We start from the raw sequence: 20,218 nt of genomic DNA, 5'->3' as shown, positions 1-20,218 counted from the left end.
CAGCAGAGAGCGGCTAAATTAAACCCCACACTGAGAAGAGTGACAGGAATATGAGGACATCAAAGTATCATGCTACAAAAATGGGATCATGTTTGTGCTAGTCTGGAAACCACACACACACACACACACACACACACACACACACACACACACACACACACACACACACACAACTGTCTCTCACACCAGTGAGCTAACTCACAGGAAACCTACATTGATTTTTTTTTTCTCTAATATGCATGAGTGCACATTCAGCGACACTCACACAGGGGACCTCCCCAGCTTTCCTGACATGGATTAAAATGAGTCTGGATGAATCATTAAAAGTGAATGTTGTTCACTTCTGTCATACAGGCAGGAGAAAAACTCGTAACAGCACATTAAACCTGCTGTCGTTGCTTCTGAAGTAAACTGCATAAATTAGATGACGTATTTTAAATGTGCCGGTAAACACTGAGGTACAAAGATCATACTTGTGCAGTGTCTGTCATAGAAACTCTCACTTAGAAGAGTCCCTTTGACACTGACTCTAGGGGTGATATATCTAGGATCATTTGATAGATCCACTTCTTTCAAACATTTATATTGCACATTTGTTTTTATTTCATCAGATAGTAATTAAACTGCTAAACAATCTTCGACCTTCCTTTTATCCAAAATTCTTACAAGAGTAGTCGACTATTTGACTCCCTGATATAATTCTCAAATGTGTACCTTAAGCAGATAAGGCATAAGCTGAAGAGGAACTAGCATCTCCCACTAATTTAGAAGATTATCGTTTAGCCTGGAAAGCCAGTTTGTCTACTCCTCTATCAACAAAACAAGGACTGAACAGTCACTTATATTTGGTCATTAGAGGACTTTAAGGAGAGCTATTCCAGTGGAATGTAACTTTCTGAAACCCACACTGAAAGTTTTGCTACTTCAAAACCTTCCGTAATTGTGTCCCAACAAGCTTTTCTAATATTCTGGCAATAAAAGGAAGTTTTGAAATGGTCCTATAGCCCATGGGTAGTGACAAGTCCAGGTTTGGGCTTTGTTTTTCCAACAGGAGTTGGACAACACCGTGTTTGAAGTAGCCTGGAACACAGCCTGATGGCAAAGAGCAATTTGGAGGGACCGCAGAGGAATCGATAGAGTCAAAGAGTTTAACAAATTAGATTGTGGGTAAAATATCAGCTGAGCTTATTGAGGGTTTCATTTGGGTTAGTATTTCAGAAACAACATCCCCAGAAACCAATTCAAAATTGTGGGATGTCTGGCATCATAACTAAAATGACTATTAGACCATGATTTTTTTTTTATGCCGTTAATTAATAAAGACCATTAATCGATTTTCTTAGAAATAATAAATTAGTGGGGAAACCACTCACCGAAGCTGCTTTTGTTCAGGTGTTGGCAGCAAATTTTTCTCTTTGTTTCTGGTGGAGATGCAGAGCAATGGTTCTACTTCATGCCCTGGCATAGTCCAGATTTACAAAAACTCCATGCCTAGAGCTTCACACATTCACACAAACCATTTACATGTTGTTGTTTTGTTAGTAAATTTAACATAAACATCTATCCAGATATTTACACAAATGAATTTAAAAATGCAAATCCTTCTATAATAGTTAACTGTATTATTTCACAGTCTATAACGAGACATGGAGTGTTTGGATAGTGTTGTTATCGTTGAAGTAAACTGAATGCAGCTCAGTGTCCATTATAACAGCTGAACCCTCAACATTCCTGCATGTTCCTACGTTTTGAGTTCATACAAGTTTTTCTGGGGGGGTTTCTGCCTTGTGCTGCTCTCAATAGTAGCAATAGTCCAGTAAATGAGGCATTCAGGGACCCATCTGTTAGAGCCAGCCTGACGTCAGCTGGGCCCATACACACCAAGGGATCACTTGGGCCTTATGGGGGCATGCACATATAAACACGCACACAAAGTTTCCACAGATGCATCCTTTTGTAGTTCAAAATAGGGAAAAAAGTGATCCAAATGGTCACAAGAACAGGGCCATCAGATGTAATGTGGAGATTTACAGTTGAGTACACATGGAGGAATTTATATACGGTCTGTGACCTCTGTACAAAAAGATGTCCTATGGTTAATGTGACTGTGATGTAACTAATGCACAGCTGTCTTGTGTGTGTTGTATGTCAATTAATTTTAATTTTCAGTGGCTACAAAATTGCATTTTTGTAGTTGCATTTTGTGTGCTAGCAACCAAAGGAAAAAGCTTCATGACAGCCAGACTCTCCAGGAAGAATTTGCAGATTGCCCGATCAGTGCTTTCATTTTGCTTCATTCTAAGTGATGAACCTAATAAAAGTTGCTAAAATAAAATTTATTTACCATAGAAACAAACAATAAGACAACGGCCAACAAGAACTTAATTATGTAGAAACAATAAAACAAAAAAAGTTCTATTGGCCTTAGCCGAATAATTAAAGAGAAAGAAAGAGAGCAGTCACTTTCATTTATTTACACGGCGTTGCTTCGTGGTTACCATCACCACCATCACCATCATCATCACCACCATCACCATCATCATCATCACCACCATCACCATCATCATCACCACCATCACCATCATCATCATCATCACCATCACCATCACCACCACCACCACCATCATCACCATCACCATCATCACCATCACCACCACCATCATCACCATCACCACCACCACCACCATCATCACCACCACCATCACCACCACCACCATCACCATCACCACCACCACCACCACCACCATCATCACCACCACCACCATCATCACCATCACCATCATCACCATCACCACCACCATCATCACCATCACCACCACCACCATCATCACCATCATCATCATCACCACCATCACCACCATTACCACCATCATCACCATCATCATCATCATCACCACCATTACCACCATCATCACCATCATCATCACCACCATCACCATCATCACCATGACCATCATCATCACCATCACCACCATGACCATCATCATCACCATCATCATCACCATCACCACCATCATCATCACCATCACCATCATCATCATCACCATCATCACCACCACCACCACCATCATCACCATCACCATCACCACCATCACCATCATCACCATCACCACCACCATCATCACCATCACCACCACCACCATCATCACCATCATCATCATCATCACCACCATTACCACCATCATCATCACCATCACCACCACCACCATCATCACCATCATCATCACCATCACCACCATTACCACCATCATCATCATCATCACCACCATCACCACCATTACCACCATCATCACCATCATCATCACCACCATCACCATCATCACCATGACCATCATCATCACCATCACCACCATGACCATCATCATCACCATCATCATCACCATCACCACCATGACCATCATCATCACCATCATCATCACCATCACCACCATCATCATCACCATCACCACCATTACCACCATCATCATCACCACCATCACCATCATCATCACCACCACCACCACCATCATCACCATCATCATCACCATCATCATCACCATCACCACCATCATCATCACCACCATCATCATCACCACCACCACCACCATCATCACCATCATCATCACCACCATCATCATCATCACCATCATCATCACCACCATTACCACCATCATCACCATCACCACCACCATCATCACCATCATCATCACCACCATCATCACCATCACCATCATCACCACCACCATCACCATCATCACCCTAGTCCTTTTGCCCGTTAGCCGCCGCTCACCACCCGATGACTCTCATCCGTCCTGACAGGCCCACTTATTGGCCTTCAGTGGCCAAAAGGTGAACCCTGATTGGTCAATCTCCTTGCAGTTTTTCCAGGCAATGATCTCTCACAGGTGTGTCACATGATCTGTGTGCCAAACTGTTAAGCGATCATGGGCGGGGGAGTATGGGGGGGGGACGTGCTCCCCAGAAACAGGTCAACAAATGTCACAATAAAAGCATGCAACAAAACTGTAAGAATAAAACAACATTATCAAAAATGATAAAACACAGCAACACATGCAAAATAATTAAACACACATGCCAATTACAACATGCAACATTACACCTTGTGAAACATGTTTCCTGTTTTATTTTGATAGTCCCTAGTCCTGTGTTCAGTACGTTCATTCGGCTTCCTCCCTGTCTCATTATGTCTGTATATCCCATCCCCTCGTTATCCTCTGTGTGTTTAGTCCTGTCTTCCTCTGCCTCTTGTTGTTTTCCCACATTGCTGTGTGTGTCGTCTGTGCTCTGCGGTTTCTTAGTTTTCTGTTCCAGTTCCAGTCCCAGTCCCAGTTCCTAGTTTCCAGTTCTAGGTTAGGTTTCCTTGTGTTTGGGTCTTACAGCAAAGAAAGGCTTTTTGTTATTCCTTCATGTTATGAAGCATGCGTTTGGGTCCTACAGCCTTGACATTTTCTGTCATGAGCTGTTTTTAAATGTAACACATCTGTTACTTTGACCCATCACTCTGCATGATATCATACGTGGTCCCTAACAAAATCCCGTATCACACAAGACAAATACAGTTCCACTCAGGTTGTTGTGACTACTGTTTATCTATCACATCTTTGTACTAATTATTAATTGAGTAATCCCTTTGCTCACTGCTGGCCTACATTCCCTCTTTTTTTCTTAGCCATCTGTCTCGTGCTTGGCTGTATGATCTTCCCGGATGGCTGGGACGCAGAGGTGATCCAGGACATGTGTGGTGAGGACACTGGAAAGTATACCTTGGGCAACTGCTCTGTTCGTTGGGCCTACATTCTGGCTATCATCGGCGTGCTGGATGCCCTCATCCTCTCCTTTCTGGCCTTCGTGCTGGGCAATCGGCAGAGGGACTTCCTGCAGGAGGAGCTGAAGGCTGAAAACAAAGGTGAGGATTGGAGAAAACAAACCAAGGCAGAAAAATTCATTGGAAATAAAGAGCATCATTATGTTATGTAGAAAATTCATGACAAAAGGTTAGTACACCATGTTCAAAATGTAAGGTTTCACATATCAGGACATAATAAAAACTAATTCAGTTCCATTCAATTCCATTTTATTTATATTTGTTGATATATATTTAGCACCATATCACAACAATAGCAGATAAATGCAGCCTCATATGAACAATAACAGATATTATTATCATCATTTATTTAAAAACCAAGCCAAAATCCAGACGCTGGCTGTGACAAACTGCACTGGGGCTATTAGAGTTGTTTTTCAGGTTAAAGATAAGATTTTCTGGAGAAAACCTTATTGCCAAAAGTTTTCACTTACCAATCCAAATGAAGAATGGGTCATTCTCAGGAGCTCAGTGCGCAGAGGTCACCAACTTTTTGCAGAGTCCATAGCGACACATCTCCAAACTTCATGTGCCCTTCAGATTAGTGAGCAGTGCTTAGAGAGCTTCATGGAATAACTTTCCGTGGCTGAGCAGCTGCATCCAAGCTTTACATTACCAAGCACGATGCAAAGTGTCAGATGCTGTGGTGTAAAGCACACTTGACTCTACAGCAGTGGAGTTGTGCCCTCTGAAGTGTCTGGCAATCCAAATGAAAATCTGGATTTGGTGGTAGCCAGGAGAACAGTACTTGTCTGACTGCACTGTGCCAAGTTTGGTGAAATTTAGAGATTATGTTGTGGGGTTGTTTTTCAGGAGTTGGGCTTGGCCCCTTAGTTTCAGTCAAAGGAACTCTTAATGCTTCAGCATACCAAGACATTTTGGACAATTTCATGCTCCAAATAATCATTTCCAACTTTGGGAACATTTCCAGGATTGACAACATGACTACACACCAGTGCACAGAGCAATGTCCATAAAGACATGGATGAATGAGCTTGGTGTCGAGGAATTTGACCAGCCTGAGTACTGACCTCCACCTAATGGGATTAATTAGAGCAGAGACCTGTGAGCCAGGCCTTCTTGTAAAACATCAGCCTCTGATCTTCCAAATGTGATTTTGGAAGAACAGTAAAAAAAAATCCCATAAACACTCTAGAAACCTTTTAGAAAGCTTTCCCAGAAGACTTCCATCCATCCAACCATCTTCTTCCGCTTATCCGGGGCCGGGTCGCGGAGGCAGCAGCCCAAGCAGAAAAGCCCAGACCTCCCTCTCCCCAGCCACCTCCTCCAGCTTGTCTGGGGGAACAGCAAGGTGTTTTCAGGCCAGCTGAGAGATATAATCTTTCCAGCAAGTCCTGGGTCTGCCCCGGGGCCTCCTCCCAGTGGGACATGCCCAGAACACCTCACCCAGGAGGCATCCTTGTCAGATGCCCGAACCACCTCAACTGGCTCCTTTCGATGTGGAGCAGCAGCGGCTCTACTCTGAGCCCCTCCTGGATGGCTGAACTTCTCACCTTATCTCTAAGGGAGAGGCCATCCCAGAAGAGCTGAAGATGTTATATCTGCAAATGGTGGGCCAAGGAATGGGATGTCACTCAAGTTCATATGCATGTGAAGGCAAGCAAGCCAATTCTTTTGGAAGCATAGTGTACATTAGAGGCAGTAAACGCATTAGAGGCTTATCTTGGGAAATCTTCAACAGAGTGCTAGTGACCAGCTATCAGCACTAAAGCAATACCTGAATGAGCAATTGCTTCCTGTATAATATTTCACTCTCTGTAATCGTGTGATTCTCATTTAAGCCTTGAAAATAAACTGCACAAGAACTGGGATAAGCTTCTGTCTGAAAGTTGGTTCTGCTTTTGCTTTTCATCAGCAGAGTACATTCAGACAACCACTTACACTGACCCACACCTGTGGAAATTTAGAGTCTCCACTGAACCTAACTTGCATCTCTTTGGAGGCCTTCATGGTAGAAACCATACAGGCACAAGGAGAACATACCTAACACAATGGAAGTTACCATAAGGTGCTTTATATTGTATAAAGCACCTTGTGGTAACTTCCATTGTGTTTTGGTGCTAAATCAATGTGTGCAAATACATTTTGAGTTGAACTGAATTGAGTATTACAGTAGGAGTGTTGACAAGTCCTTCAGCAAACAGATTATCAGACTGGAGTACATTAACTGCATTGGCACTCACAGACAGTGATGGCACTTCTGATATAGTGACTTAACTATGTGACCAGAACTCCCTTTATGTATGTATGAAGTATTTGGCTGTTGCAAGATTTTTAGAAACATAGTAATTGATCCCTTCTTATGAACCGCAAACAGTCAAGTATTATTTGAAAAGTGAATTCTGTATAAGCTCTGGCAGGCAGCGAGCTTTAAAAATCAGTCAGTGCACAAACTGAAACATTACGTCACATTTGGATATCTCATAACATAATTATTTAATACTAAATAAAGTTAGAATACTGTTAAAAGCTGTCAGGTCACAGCCACTACCAGGCATGTTTTCATTCAACAACCTTCAATCAGTCAAAGTGTGACCTTTGTCCTTGTTTCTTTTCCACAGACTTCATTGTGTCAAGGGTAAGTGCACATGTACGAGTACATCATGTCTTCAGTCTGTGGTTTCATGGTTGATTTACTGTATTTATCACATCATGAATATAACAGACACTAAACTCTTCAGATTTAGTCTGAATAATATCCTGTTATTATTTAGAATAGAAATACATGCTGCTCGGTATCCCATTTCAGTATTTTTTTTATTGTATTGCCAGTAAAGCAATACAATAAGATTTTCAATTAGCTGAAAAGTGTAAGCAGTTGCTGATGAGCCACTACTTTTGCTACTTTTGTTACCCTTTTTGAAAACTGACGGTATCCATTTAAAATTATATCTGCAACATGATTCAGAGAGTCTCAATACTTACTATCCTGTGCATATCCATGCATTTTTCTTAATCGCTAATTTAGTCACGATCAATTTGTCAAGTAATAGTGTCTGTTTTAAATTGCCAGTTATGTCAATTTAAAATGGCACAGTAAACAATTTATTTTCAGTCTGAGCTTCAGCTGACCTGCTGTCAGGTCAGATATTTAGCATTTGTCCTCACGAGAGCGATGGTGTTCCTTCACTTTAGAGACTCTTGTATACTCGTGTATCGACTTGAGTGAATGCAGGCTAAAATAAAAAGCACAGAGCTAGAAATGCGAAAGAATTTAGTGGGTGGTCACATGTAGAGCAAAACATCCCCGGGCACGTTTTCCCAAAGGAGCGGGACCCACTGCAAGTGGATGTGTCAAGACGTCAAGTCGGGAAAGGCCTTTCACTGAAGACTGTGCGTGATGCAGGATGTCAAGCTTCTGTGTATATTCGTCAATGTGTGTGGTCTACTTAAAAATCTCTGCACACATAAATGGGTGACAGGTGTGTCACAGGAAAGGTTCTGTGATTACAATCACTGGAGGTAGTACTGTGAATATCAACGGTGCTTCTTTGAAGTCTTTTTTTTTTAATTTAAGCTATGAAATATGCTCTAATTTCCGGTATTAGTAAAAGATATACTGAAATGTCCTTTATGAAATAAAAGCAAATGATGCACAATTTAACGAGGTGCATCCACCATCTGACCACTCAGAGATGCAGTTCATTATGAAAATTACTGTTGCATTTTCCATCTTATGCCTCGGTTTTGCTCATTGGCGTCGGCCTATGAAACACTTATATCCTTGAGTTTTTCTTCACTTCTTTCTTTGAGATCATGACTTTTTTGTTTTTTAATAAAAGAAGTAGGATTTAAGTTCAAGGATTCAGCTGTATCCAATGGTGTTCATGCGATGTCAGGTTGATTTAATTTAAGCACCAATGTCATTGATGGGATAGCAATCTATCACTACTAGCGCTAAACAAACCAGCAGACCATCATGAATGTGAAATGTTCAAAATGCGTGCACAGTGAGATCCTTTAGTTACCATAGTGTTACATTAAAACTGCTTCCTTCCTTCCTTTAGCTCCATCTTGGTCCACCTCTGCGAATGGATGGTGTAAGACCCTGCAGTTTTGTCGAGTTAATCTCCAGCATGTTCTCCTTGCATGTGCTTTGATCAGTTATGGCTGAGAACTTGATGGCTTTCCTGTCTTGTGAGAAACTTTGCACTTAACTTTTACTTATCCTTATTTTCTAATTCTGTTTAATTAGCTTCCTTGTCAAAGAAAATGCTCAATACAATTTACAAAGTGAAAGTAATTTTTAGAGCAAATTGAATGTTAAAGGAAAGTGTTCAAAGTTTTTGGAAATATGGTCATCTTCCTGCGTCCACCTGCATCTGGACGTCAAACAGGATCTTTCTCAGCCATCATAGGGGGCAATATATATATAGTCTATGTTTCTCATTGGTCAGCACTGGCCCACGCCAGCTATGTTTCTCATTGGTCAAGGCTGGGACCGTCCTTAGTTTTTTGGCTTACTGCTTCAAGGAGGGCTGTGGGTTGCACTTTACATACCTTAAGTATTCAGTGTATAACTGAATAATTAAAACCAAAGGCACTGATCCATTCTCTTATGCTCTGCCAGTTCAGGGTCGTGCTGGTTTGCAGCTACTGTAGGGAGAAGGGCGGGTACACCCGGGTCAGGTCGCCAATTTGTCACAGGGCCATGTTGTTGTTACACGGGGCGATCGTGGCTCAAGAGTTGGGAGTTCGCCTTGTAATCGGAAGGTTGCCGGTTCGAGCCCCAGCTTGGACAGTCTCGGTCGTTGTGTCCTTGGGCAAGACACTTCACCCGTTGCCTACTGGTGGTGGTCAGAGGGCCCGGTGGCGCCAGTGTCCGGCAGCCTCGCCTCTGTCAGTGCGCCCCAGGGTGGCTGTGGCTACAATGTAGCTGCCATCACCAGTGTGTGAATGTGTGTGTGAATGGGTGGATGACTGGATATGTAAAGCGCTTTGGGGTCCTTAGGGACTAGTAAAGCGCTATATAAATACAGGCCATTTACCAACAATTATTTTTTTTAATTATTATTATTATGATCATCATGATGATCAATTATTCATTATGATTTTATCATAAAATTAGGACAATTTTCATATCCCTCATAAATTGCTTTTTGACAAAAGGGTTTATTCCCTCTCTCTGGTGGATTTGACTCTATATGAAGAAACAGAGGTGACTACTCTGGGAATGTGTTACCTTCCCACAGGGGAACACAGCCAGTTTTTCAGGGCCTCTGGTATAGCCATCATATCCAGGTAGTAGATGACGGATACTAATTACAAGGACACTAGTTCAAAATTTACAATTTTAAAAGCTAATGAAAAGCAAAGTTATTGGCCGATAATAATCGATGGTTTTGAGATTGAATTTCAGAAAACGTAGTCCTTTTGCTCTTTACATGTTCTATGCTTAATGATGAACAAATCTTGTGCCTTGTCTACAGATTCCTCATGTTATGTATCTGTTCTTTACAGAACAAGTAAGATACCCTGTAGTCTGGAAAAAATAACATTAAAACATGTGAGAGTTGATTTTCAATGTCAGATGATTTGATCTTGTTTAAAAAATGGCAAACATGAGACGCATGAATGCTTGGATGAGTGGAAGACCATGAGAGGGAAAGAAAGCCTTTCTCAGTTCTGTTTAACAGAAAGAACTTAAGATATCCCAAAATTAGGAAAAGTCCATTGTTAAAGAAGTTAAAAATTATGTTAAATGTAACACATAGCTTAAATAAGTAGAAATATATGTACCTTAATATGACCACATAAGTATCTTATCAAATGTCCAACAACCATTGACCACAACGTGACCCTGGAGAGACAGCTTCTCCAAAGACAAGAGAAGTCAGCAAAAAACTGCAATAACTTCAAGATAATGTTCATCAATTTCAAATTGTGAAAACATTTAATATCTCACCATATATAGTGCATAATGTCAAGAGATTCAGCCAGTCTGGAGAAATCTCTGCAGCACTGCATTAAAACAGAATCAGGCAGGAATAGGTTTCCTCACTAGTCCAGCAGCTGGTCTCCTTGGTTACCTCCATGGATATTTACAGACTGTTAAGAGCGGATTCCAGCTGATTGCATTTTTTTTTAAGTTTATTTGCACAAAATCATTTAAAAAATAATGCAAAGGTGACTGAGAGGAAGCTTGAATTCACGGTTAATAGGATCAACAATGGGAGTTCTGCAAAGGGACAAGAGTGAATCCAGAGTGAAACGAGAGGGCTCAATAGGTACTGAACTATGTCCAAGAGTGAGTGGACTACAGTCTTACGTGGCAGTGAGCATAAACATGAGGGGTATCTTAGGAGGCAGGTCGATTCAAAGAGGGAAGTGACCAGTGGCAGAGGGCTTGCAGGCAAGTGAGTATTCCAGGTGACAATTCCAGCGATTATCACTACAGGAGTGAAGACAGTACAGTCTACAATACTCTGCCCAGAGGTGGAGCCACCATTCCAACTGAAGCTTAGATTCACTGAGAAAAACAAAGAAAACAAAAGAGAACCCAGCCGTGACAGTATTGCTGCCATCTTATTCAAAATGAGCTATTTTTCATGAAATATTAGGTCTCAGTTTAATCACTTGATATGTTTTCTATGCTCTACTGTGAATCATTTGTGGGTTTGTGAGAAGTGATTTAAATCTTACACATCTCAGATTTCTTGGAGTGAGGGTTTTATTTACTAGTTAGGCTGCATTATTCATAATGGTCAACAGGGGCGCTTTTGTGTGTAAATACATTATGTTGTGCTGTCCTTTCTTTTGGAGCACTGACGTTATTGCAATGTAAATCTGAGCCTATGCTTTAAAAGACTGGTGGTCCTCAGTTAAAATGGCAAAGCAGCTGTATGTTGGTGTTTGCAGTGTAATGTTCTTTTAGCTCTCCTCCTTATCACTCCAAGTTCTTTGACAGCTTTAACCATATTAGACTTACCGTTGTGATGAGGCCCACCACGTCAAATATCTGATGCAGTAGGAATTTAATTCAATTCAGTTCAATTTTATTTATTATAGCACCAAATCACAGCAACAGTCGCCTCAAGGTGCTTTATATTGTAAGGTAGGCCCTACAATAATACATACACTGAAAAACCCAACAATCATATGAGCCCCTATGAGCAGCACTTTGGCGACAGTGGGAAGGAAAAACTCCCTTTTAACAGGAAGAAACCTCCAGCAGAACCAGGCTCAGAGAATTTAGTGTTTACAAACATACATAAATGTCAAGAAACATAATGTGCAAGAAAAATCCCCTCACACTGTAACTGGGTCCAGTACGTATGTATTTCTTGGAGGCGCGGCACCTAACAGATAATACAATATTCAATAACCTCCACATCTCACCCAACATCCAACCAACTTTGGGTAAAAAATCATTTTCATTTGACGGTTTTGTTTGAAGAATGAGTCATCTGGTAAGTGCTGGAGCTATTAATATCCTTCTCCACAGGCAGCCTTCATCAGCAACATTCAAACTCAACCCCCATCCCTCCCCATCCAGCCTGTTTGTGACAAACAGGAGGTTCATCCAGGGGCAGCTGTGACTGGCTAAATAATGGATGCCTCAAATCAGACTGCTGCTTGCTTAACTGAGTTTAATTAAACTTGATCTGACCTTGGTATTCACAGGCCAGTAAGTTGCTCCCATTTGTATTTGTGACATTTACAATAGTTTTCGGTTCTTTTAATCCATCAAAAGAAACATTTTTTTCATTGAGTTATCAATAAACATTAATAAAACAATAAAGACCTAAGATCTCATGGCAGAACTATGAAGGTTTATGCATTTCAAATAGACATAGCAGCTCTAAAGGATAAAATTACATTGAAAGTGTATCAGAATGAGGCTGCAAAATCTGTAAGAAAAACGTTAAAGACTGTCACATTACAATGTTTCTGTTTGTTTTTGGCCTTTTATTCACCACCTGCTGATTCATATGTCAAAGTCCTTGTGACAGTTCCCCTACTTTGACTTGCAGTCATGTGACATAAACAAAGGAAGCTCCAATAGTCATTTGAATTTTAACATCACTCATTTAAAGGTTACAACACCAAACAGAATAGGAGAGGAAAGAAGAGTGAGTCATGGCTGAATGTGTGTGGAGTCAGCAGGAAAATAATGAACGTGCAAAACTGATCTACAGGAGAATAGAATTGAAAATACTAGAAAATGTCTGAATGCCAAATACCAGGCAGTAGTCACAGCCTCTAACATCCGTCTGGTTTCATATGGATCCATTTGGGTCTTGTATACAAAATAATTATTTTTCCACTTTTAAAGGGAAAATATTCAACTGCCAACAGATTTCGACACTAACAGCTATTTTTGATATGATATTATCAATTTAAATAACTTTATTAAACTACACGGTTTGGTTCACAGAAAGATCGCAGGCTGGTTTGAACTACAAGGCGTGACACTTCTCTGTGGTACATCCCACTCCAAAACATTCATGCTGAAGACTGTCTGAAGTCCGGGACAAATAAACAAACAAAAAAGAACAAAAGAATACAAATCTTGGACTCTCTTGATAATTTAATCCATCATAACAGCTCGATAGTGGTTATGGTCTTCATGAATGTCGCTGTCGATTAATAATAATGCCTGCTGTGTGGTTGTGCTGAGTGAAATTTGTGTATTTTATTAGTCTGAGCAGTTATATGTGTTTTACACCGGAAGCTTTAGAATACAGTCATCATCTAAATGTGCCAACTATCTACCAAAAATAACCCCACTAACTTTGAGGCTTCAAAACGCAGAGTCCAGAAGTCTGGATCCAGGAATATTTGGATTCTTTAGCATTGTGAGACAGGACAGGTTGGGCATTTCACATCATATCTTCTCAGATACATATCCGATTTTATTCAGAAAATATAGGAGGCATTGTCTTGGTGTTCTTCACAAAATAACAAACACATGAAATTCACTGAAGGTGAGGAAGGAATTTTCTGTTTCAACAGATGTGTGCAGTCTGTGAATTGTGCATGATTTTACGGAGACATTTCCACTCTAAACTGTTGCATATGAGATAGAAATGTGTGCAAATGATGCCTAATTTTGTGCTTGACATATAACCCCAGTGTTCAAGCACAGTCTATCCCTGCCAGTACAAAATAGTATATAGCATGCAGGACAAGAATGAGTCCTGGCACACACCTGCTTTGCCACCCTCTCCTGTCTCTCATGGCATGTTTCAGTTTCCATTTCTCAGCTCAGATGCTGCTGTCCTGACACTGCCTCTGTTCTTTCTCTCTCTTTCTTAACCAGATTGAAATACAAGAAACTAAGGATCCAAGATTTTGTGTTCAGCGGTTCCATTGAGAACCAAAGATCTCTTCCTCCTCTTCCAGCTTTGTGCCTCGTTCCCCGATACTTCACCTCCTCCATCCATCTCCTGTCCTAAGCTCTGCAGGTGAAACCCTTTTGGTTTGGGTTTTGGAGGTCAAAGTTTGTTAAGCAGGACTGACACGAACTAATCTAACAAAGTCAAACTGTTTGAGAAGAAACAAAACCTGAGAGAAAGTGGGATGATCAGCTTTACCAAACTCTGGGATAAAATCATTCGCAAACACACACTCGTATTGTTCCAAGGAGTTATTACATCAAAGCTCACAGAGTTAACGAAATGTGATTATTGAATGAAGAAAAAAACCACTTTACAGCTTTAAAAGTCAAAAGAAGAAGTGCGCATGTAAAAGCACACAGGTGCTACTTATGACATAACAAAAAAGAAATGAAACAACTTTTGTACAATTTAGACGAGGTGTCATTTTGAAGTCTTTTTTAGGTTCATTTTCAACTTCTCTTTGTACACGACACTGTCTGAGCCCGGGAACGTCAAAATAAACATGTTTCTATGGAAATAAGTAAATACATACTTTTAAGCATTTTGTTGCCCATACGTGAAACAACATATTCATCAGCTGTTAGCAGTATAATGTGTTTGTCCTTTACTCTGTGTGTAATAATACCAACAGGTGGCCAAAACCAGCTGTTTCATTCGTTCGTATTTCACAACATTACAGTTTTTGGTTTGTTCATCAAAGGGGCGATATCTGTTCTGCTTCCTCAGCTGGGTTCTGTTTGTATGTCCAAAAACAGCCCTGCATGCTGCATCTATCTCAGGCCTGAAAGACGATGCTGGGGCTCAGACTCCTCAGTCTGCTGCACTGTCCAGCAGTTGAAGAGTATTGAGAGGACAAGAAAAAGAATTGCATACTATATAGCTAATCTTATATGGACACAGACAATTGGCTGACATGATGATTATACAAGGCATTTTCATTTTGGAAGGCACAACTGAATGAGAAGGTGGAAAGAAAGACTATCGTGATCATTATTTACTTAGATGTTTTTAAAGTTTTAAACTTGCTTTTTCCAAGTTGCTGCCTGAAAAGCTGACAGATTTAATCCAACAGCTCTGTAAAGTCAGTGAATAATAAAATAGAATCTAGATTCTGATGGACGCACTAATACCCTAGTGCTGATGTTGCATGAATACAGAGAAAGTCAACACAGGTTCAGATCAGGACGATCTAATAAAAACCACAAAAAAACCTCATGGATAATTTTCTGAAAGAAAACAACTTTGGAACATTTAGGATTCTGTTGGGGTTTAAAGTGGCCTAAAAACCCTTGTGGAAAATCTCTTTTGGTGATTACCAATAATGCAAAAGTCTGTAAGATGCTTTAGTTAGCGCGCCCATTTATAGTCAGGGGCTAGTTTGATCATTTATCATGAATTAAATGCTGTAAAAGGCATTTAAACTAATTACTCAGCCTATCCGGGAAAGTTTCTTTGTTTGTTTTTAATATTTTGACGTAAATTTCAGTTGTAAAGTTGATGTTCAACAAAGTCAGTTAAGAAGCTAGAGCATCTCTTTTATTCAGTGGAAAAAGGGTTGTGGGCTAGCCATAGCTAACCAGCTAAAGTCACTGAAGTCTGTTTATCTGTTTTCCTCATGAATTTTACATTTTACAGTATATTTTCTTTAAACTTTAAAATGGGATGTCAGAAGACAGGCTTTGATCTTACCTCAATTTTGACCACATATCAAAGCTATTTAGTAACCATGTTTTGGATTTGTATATCAGTGTAGCTTGTAGGAGGCAAATGATGCTAGTGCTGTCAGTTTGGGCATCTTTAAAAAATACTAGGACATCATCAAGAGCATTAAATTTATAATCTATATTCAAAACGCTGGTATAGTGGCAGACACACAGAGGTAGGAATGGTTATCGTTTAGGTTTTATCCGATACCGGTGCCGGTGCTCAAACGGTGCTCAAACCGGTGCTTAAAGAATGGAGAACACAAAATTGGTCCAAAAACCTCTCATGTTCAGCTGTTTTTTGTAAAAAGATAACAATGTTAGCCTTTTCTGCAGCTATGGGGCATATATGGTATCACTCTTGGCTGGAAGCAGTGCTTAATCAATGGAAAAAACACAAACTTTGTCCAAAAACCTCTCATGTTTAACTGTTTTCCACTTTTTCTTTGGTCATTTTAGCCTTTTTAGCCAGGGTGAAGGGAGCATCTGCCATCAAACAAGAAGACAGCTGCATGTAGCCATGATGATGTTTGCTAGTTCACCTTACATGCATTAATGTAATAACGTGGTTAGCCTACTCAACGTAAATTACACACGAACAACATTAAGCTACTCACGCAGAAAAGAGCGGCTGCTGCTGCCATCATCATCCGTCATCATTTCATAGTGGACGAGTATATATTGTTTTTTTTGTTTTTTGGTTGTTTGTTTTATTATGTCTGAAATAAATAAAGATACAATACAATACAAAAATACAATTTCTGCTACACTGGCAGGGCTAGGGGCCAGGACTCTCCTCTTCGTGTTTTTGGGGGATGTTGCATAACAGCCAACCCACCCGCAGTAGATGTGCTCGGTGTGAGGTCTCGCAGCAAGCTATCAAATACGGCGCATTTCTGGGCTTTTTAAAAAAACGCTATGCGTCGCCAGGTGTTTCATCGGATTTGAGGTGTTACTTCCTTTGACAGCATCACAGTATCAGCTTAAAGCACTTGTTGCTGCTGAGTTTGCATCTTTTGCTGTGAAGTACAGCCAGACTTTTGACCGCTTCGCTTTGGGCATTTTTAATCTGTAGCTCTACCTGGACCCGCCTACTATCCTCGGAAACGTAAAATGATTGGCTAGAAGTGTATCACAGCTCAGGAATAAAAGCACCGAAATAAAGCACCGAAATGTGCGCTGCTTTTCGGTCTGGTTACTACCGTTTATGTCAGAACCGGTGCCATGACACCGGTACCCATCCCTACACAGAGGCATGCAATGAATGAAAGTATGCAGATTTAACCTTTGGAAGAGTTTCCTGAGCATTTTAGTGGTATGATATTGCACTCACAGTCATCTCAAGTGATAGATGTCCTTTCATTTTCTGTCAGCCTCAGGAGTCTTTTTCCTTTTTCCTGCTGAGGTGTATTAAAACACTCATCCATCGAACCGTTCTCTTCTGTTTATCCAGTTCAATCATCACATAATATCTGCAGTAATATTAGTTTGACTTTTGATCCTCATTGGTTGAATACCTGCGTGACTGGAGCAGTTAAGAACATGTGAGCACCAAAGGATCTTTAGTTTTTGTGAGATTTTCTCAGGGTTAAAGTTTCCAGTACAGATTTCTCAACTAGTTTTTGCACAAGCAAGTATATGTTTACAACACATGTATTGATAGTTGTTTTGGCTGATCCCTTTAGGGGTCACCACAGCAGATCATCTGCATCCACCTCTCCCTGTCTCTGGTATCCTCTTCTGTCACACCAACCCCCTGCACTACATCCACAAACCTCCTCTGCATACATCCTAAACCATCTCAACCTTTTCTCTCCAAACCGCTCACTCAGAGATATCTTTCTGATGTACTCATTTCTCTTTCTTGTCCTTTCTGGTCAATCTGAATTTAAATCTTAACATCTAAAATTCTGCGACCTCCTCCACCTCAGCCTCTTATTGTGGTGGAGTAAGGTCTCACTGGCGCCTTGTAAGCCTTCTCTTCCACTCTTGCTGCTACCCTTCTATCGCATATCACCCCTGACACTCATTTCCACCAAGACTACCCTGCCTCACCTCTCTTTTGCCGTGTCCGTTGCTTTGTATGGTTGACCCCAGGTATTTAAACTCATCTCTACTCCTTACATGTTACCATTTCCACCAGTTTCCCGGTAATTCACACACCATCACAGCTATGTCATCTGGACCAGCTGTCTTTCCACTCTTCATCATCTTCATAGCTGCCTTCACTTATTCCTTACTAATCCTCTGCACTTCCTGATTCAAAAACTCTCCACCATCTATCCTCCTCTCACTCTCGATTTCTTCATTCATCGGTTCCTTGGAGTATTTCTTCTGTCTTCTGTCTTGTCAGCAGACTCTTCAATCACTAGCACATTTCCATTTCTGTGTTTAATCATCCTAACCCACTGCACATCTTTTCCATCTCAGTCTCTCTCTGCCTGGCCAATTGATAGATTGGCCAAGCAGATAGATTTTCTCTCTTTGCCATAAGCCTAACCTTCCAATACTTCCTCTGTCCAGAGGATGCACCAAACAGCTTGGCAGCTTCCCTCAGCACTACAGCTGTATGTTCCCAGTCAGCTTGTAATTCTTCCCTTCCACCCAGAGCACGTCTCAATTCCTTCCTGAGCCTCTGCCCTCGCTTCCTCTTGATGATTGAAGTGATCCTACAGACTACCATCTTTGCTGCCTAGTTAAATTCTCCTGTGCGACCACCGTGCAGTCTCCTACCTCTTTCAGATTGCGCCTACTACATAAGATGTAGTCCACTTGTGTGCACCGTCCTCCACTTATACACCACCCTATCTTCCTCCAATCAATTCAACAGTTGTACTAATAACAGCAAAAGTAAATTGGTATTTGCTATGATTTTTTTTTCCTTGAATAATTTGTGGCATACTCAGCAATGGCATTTGAGCTGCTCTGAATGAGTCATATGTCAAAGACACATCCATGCAAATAAATATATAAATAAAAAAGATTTGGTCTTCCTTCCTTCCCAAGACTGTTATTTAATTGTACCTAATCAAGATGAAAGTGATTGGTTTATACTTGTTTTCTTTTTCCTCCGCCTTTGTTTGAGTGTTAGTTTGGTTATGGGATGCTCTGATGTCTCTGTGTAGTGAACAGTGTTGGTCAAGTTTCTTGAAAAAAGTCATCAGTAACTAATTACTGATTACTTCCCCAAAAAGTAATCCTGTTACTTTACTGATTACTTATTTTTAAAAGTAATTAGTTACTTATTTACTTTTTAAAAACACGATTTACAACCTGAAGAGGTGATAAAGTGATAGATCTTTCAGCCCAATTCTACTTTTTCTGCATAATCCATCATACAAAATGCAATCAAATGGAAAAGTCTCTTTTTAAAACTTGTTTTATTAGTTTTAATCTTTAAACTTTATGCATCAAGCAAAAATTTAATTATATGCAACATTCTCTGAGTTGAATAAATGAGTTTAACATTGAAACCTATTTTCTGCACATTCCAGCACATAAAATAAAATATTTTGTGTGTTTACACTCAGTCTTTCAAATAGATGCAAGTAAAACACAGCAGAAAATAAATAAAGTCAAAGACTCAGCGGTCCTGTTGCTCTATTTTCACCTGTAAAGCAGGACTGGGGTAGGCGGAGGTTTACCCTGGTGTTGATCTGCACACAGCTGTTGTCACTAACGGCGCACTCGCTTACGTCACTGTCGTGAGACATTCTGCAAAAAAATCACGGTTTTAGTAACGCAGTAACGCAGCGTTACTACGGGAAAGTAACGGTAATCTAATTTCCGTTTTTGCAATAGTAATCCCTTACTTTATGCATTACTTGAAAAAAGTAATCAGATTACAGTAACGCGTTACTGCCCATCTCTAGTAGTGAAACAGGAATGTTTGAGCAGAGTGGAGAGTCCAGCATGGCTGCCAGTGCCATATAACCTTTTTATCACCATTAGTGTCATTTTAAATAAATAAACCAGTAACTAAAAATTTTAATTTCTGTTTTACAGAACGGCAGCACGGTGGCACGGTGGTTAGCACTGTTGCTGCACAGCAAGAAGGTCCTGAGTTCAATTCCACCATCAGGCCGGGGTCTTTCTGTGTGGAGTTTGCATGTTCTCCCCGTGTTTGCGTGGGTTCCCTCCGGGTACTCTGGCTTCCTCCCACCGTCCAAAGACATGCAGCTTGTGGGGATAGGTTAATTGGATAATCCAAATTGCCACTAGGTGTGAATGTGAGTGTGAATGGTTGTTTGTCCCTGTGTGTTGGCCCTGCGACAGACTGGCGACCTGTC

General features: G+C 40.6%; 1 protein-coding gene across 3 annotated transcripts in view; it reads left to right on the top strand.

The window, feature by feature from the left end:
• Window positions 1-18,912, top strand: part of lhfpl4a (LHFPL tetraspan subfamily member 4a) — a 35,383-nt gene extending 16,471 nt beyond the window's left edge. The window contains exons 2-5 of one of the 3 annotated variants that reach the window (XM_085272853.1): window positions 4,670-4,906; window positions 7,447-7,463; window positions 8,893-8,925; window positions 14,148-18,912. In XM_085272853.1, coding sequence (XP_085128979.1) covers window positions 4,670-4,906; window positions 7,447-7,463; window positions 8,893-8,925; window positions 14,148-14,201 — 341 coding nt within the window. In that variant the 3' untranslated portion in view covers window positions 14,202-18,912. The remainder of the gene's footprint in view (window positions 1-4,669; window positions 4,907-7,446; window positions 7,464-8,892; window positions 8,926-14,147) is intronic. The other 2 variants (XM_085272854.1, XM_085272855.1) reach the window with 2 other exon arrangements.
• Window positions 18,913-20,218: the final 1,306 nt, after the last annotated feature.

Source organism: Mchenga conophoros, linkage group LG5, assembly GCF_057382185.1.
Source record: "Mchenga conophoros isolate Kocher_MC1m ecotype Shallow Benthic linkage group LG5, M_conophoros_male_GT1.1, whole genome shotgun sequence".
Lineage (NCBI taxonomy): Eukaryota > Metazoa > Chordata > Actinopteri > Cichliformes > Cichlidae > Mchenga > Mchenga conophoros.
Note: the sequence above shows the minus strand (reverse complement) of the source record. Positions and strands in the feature narration are given on the sequence as shown.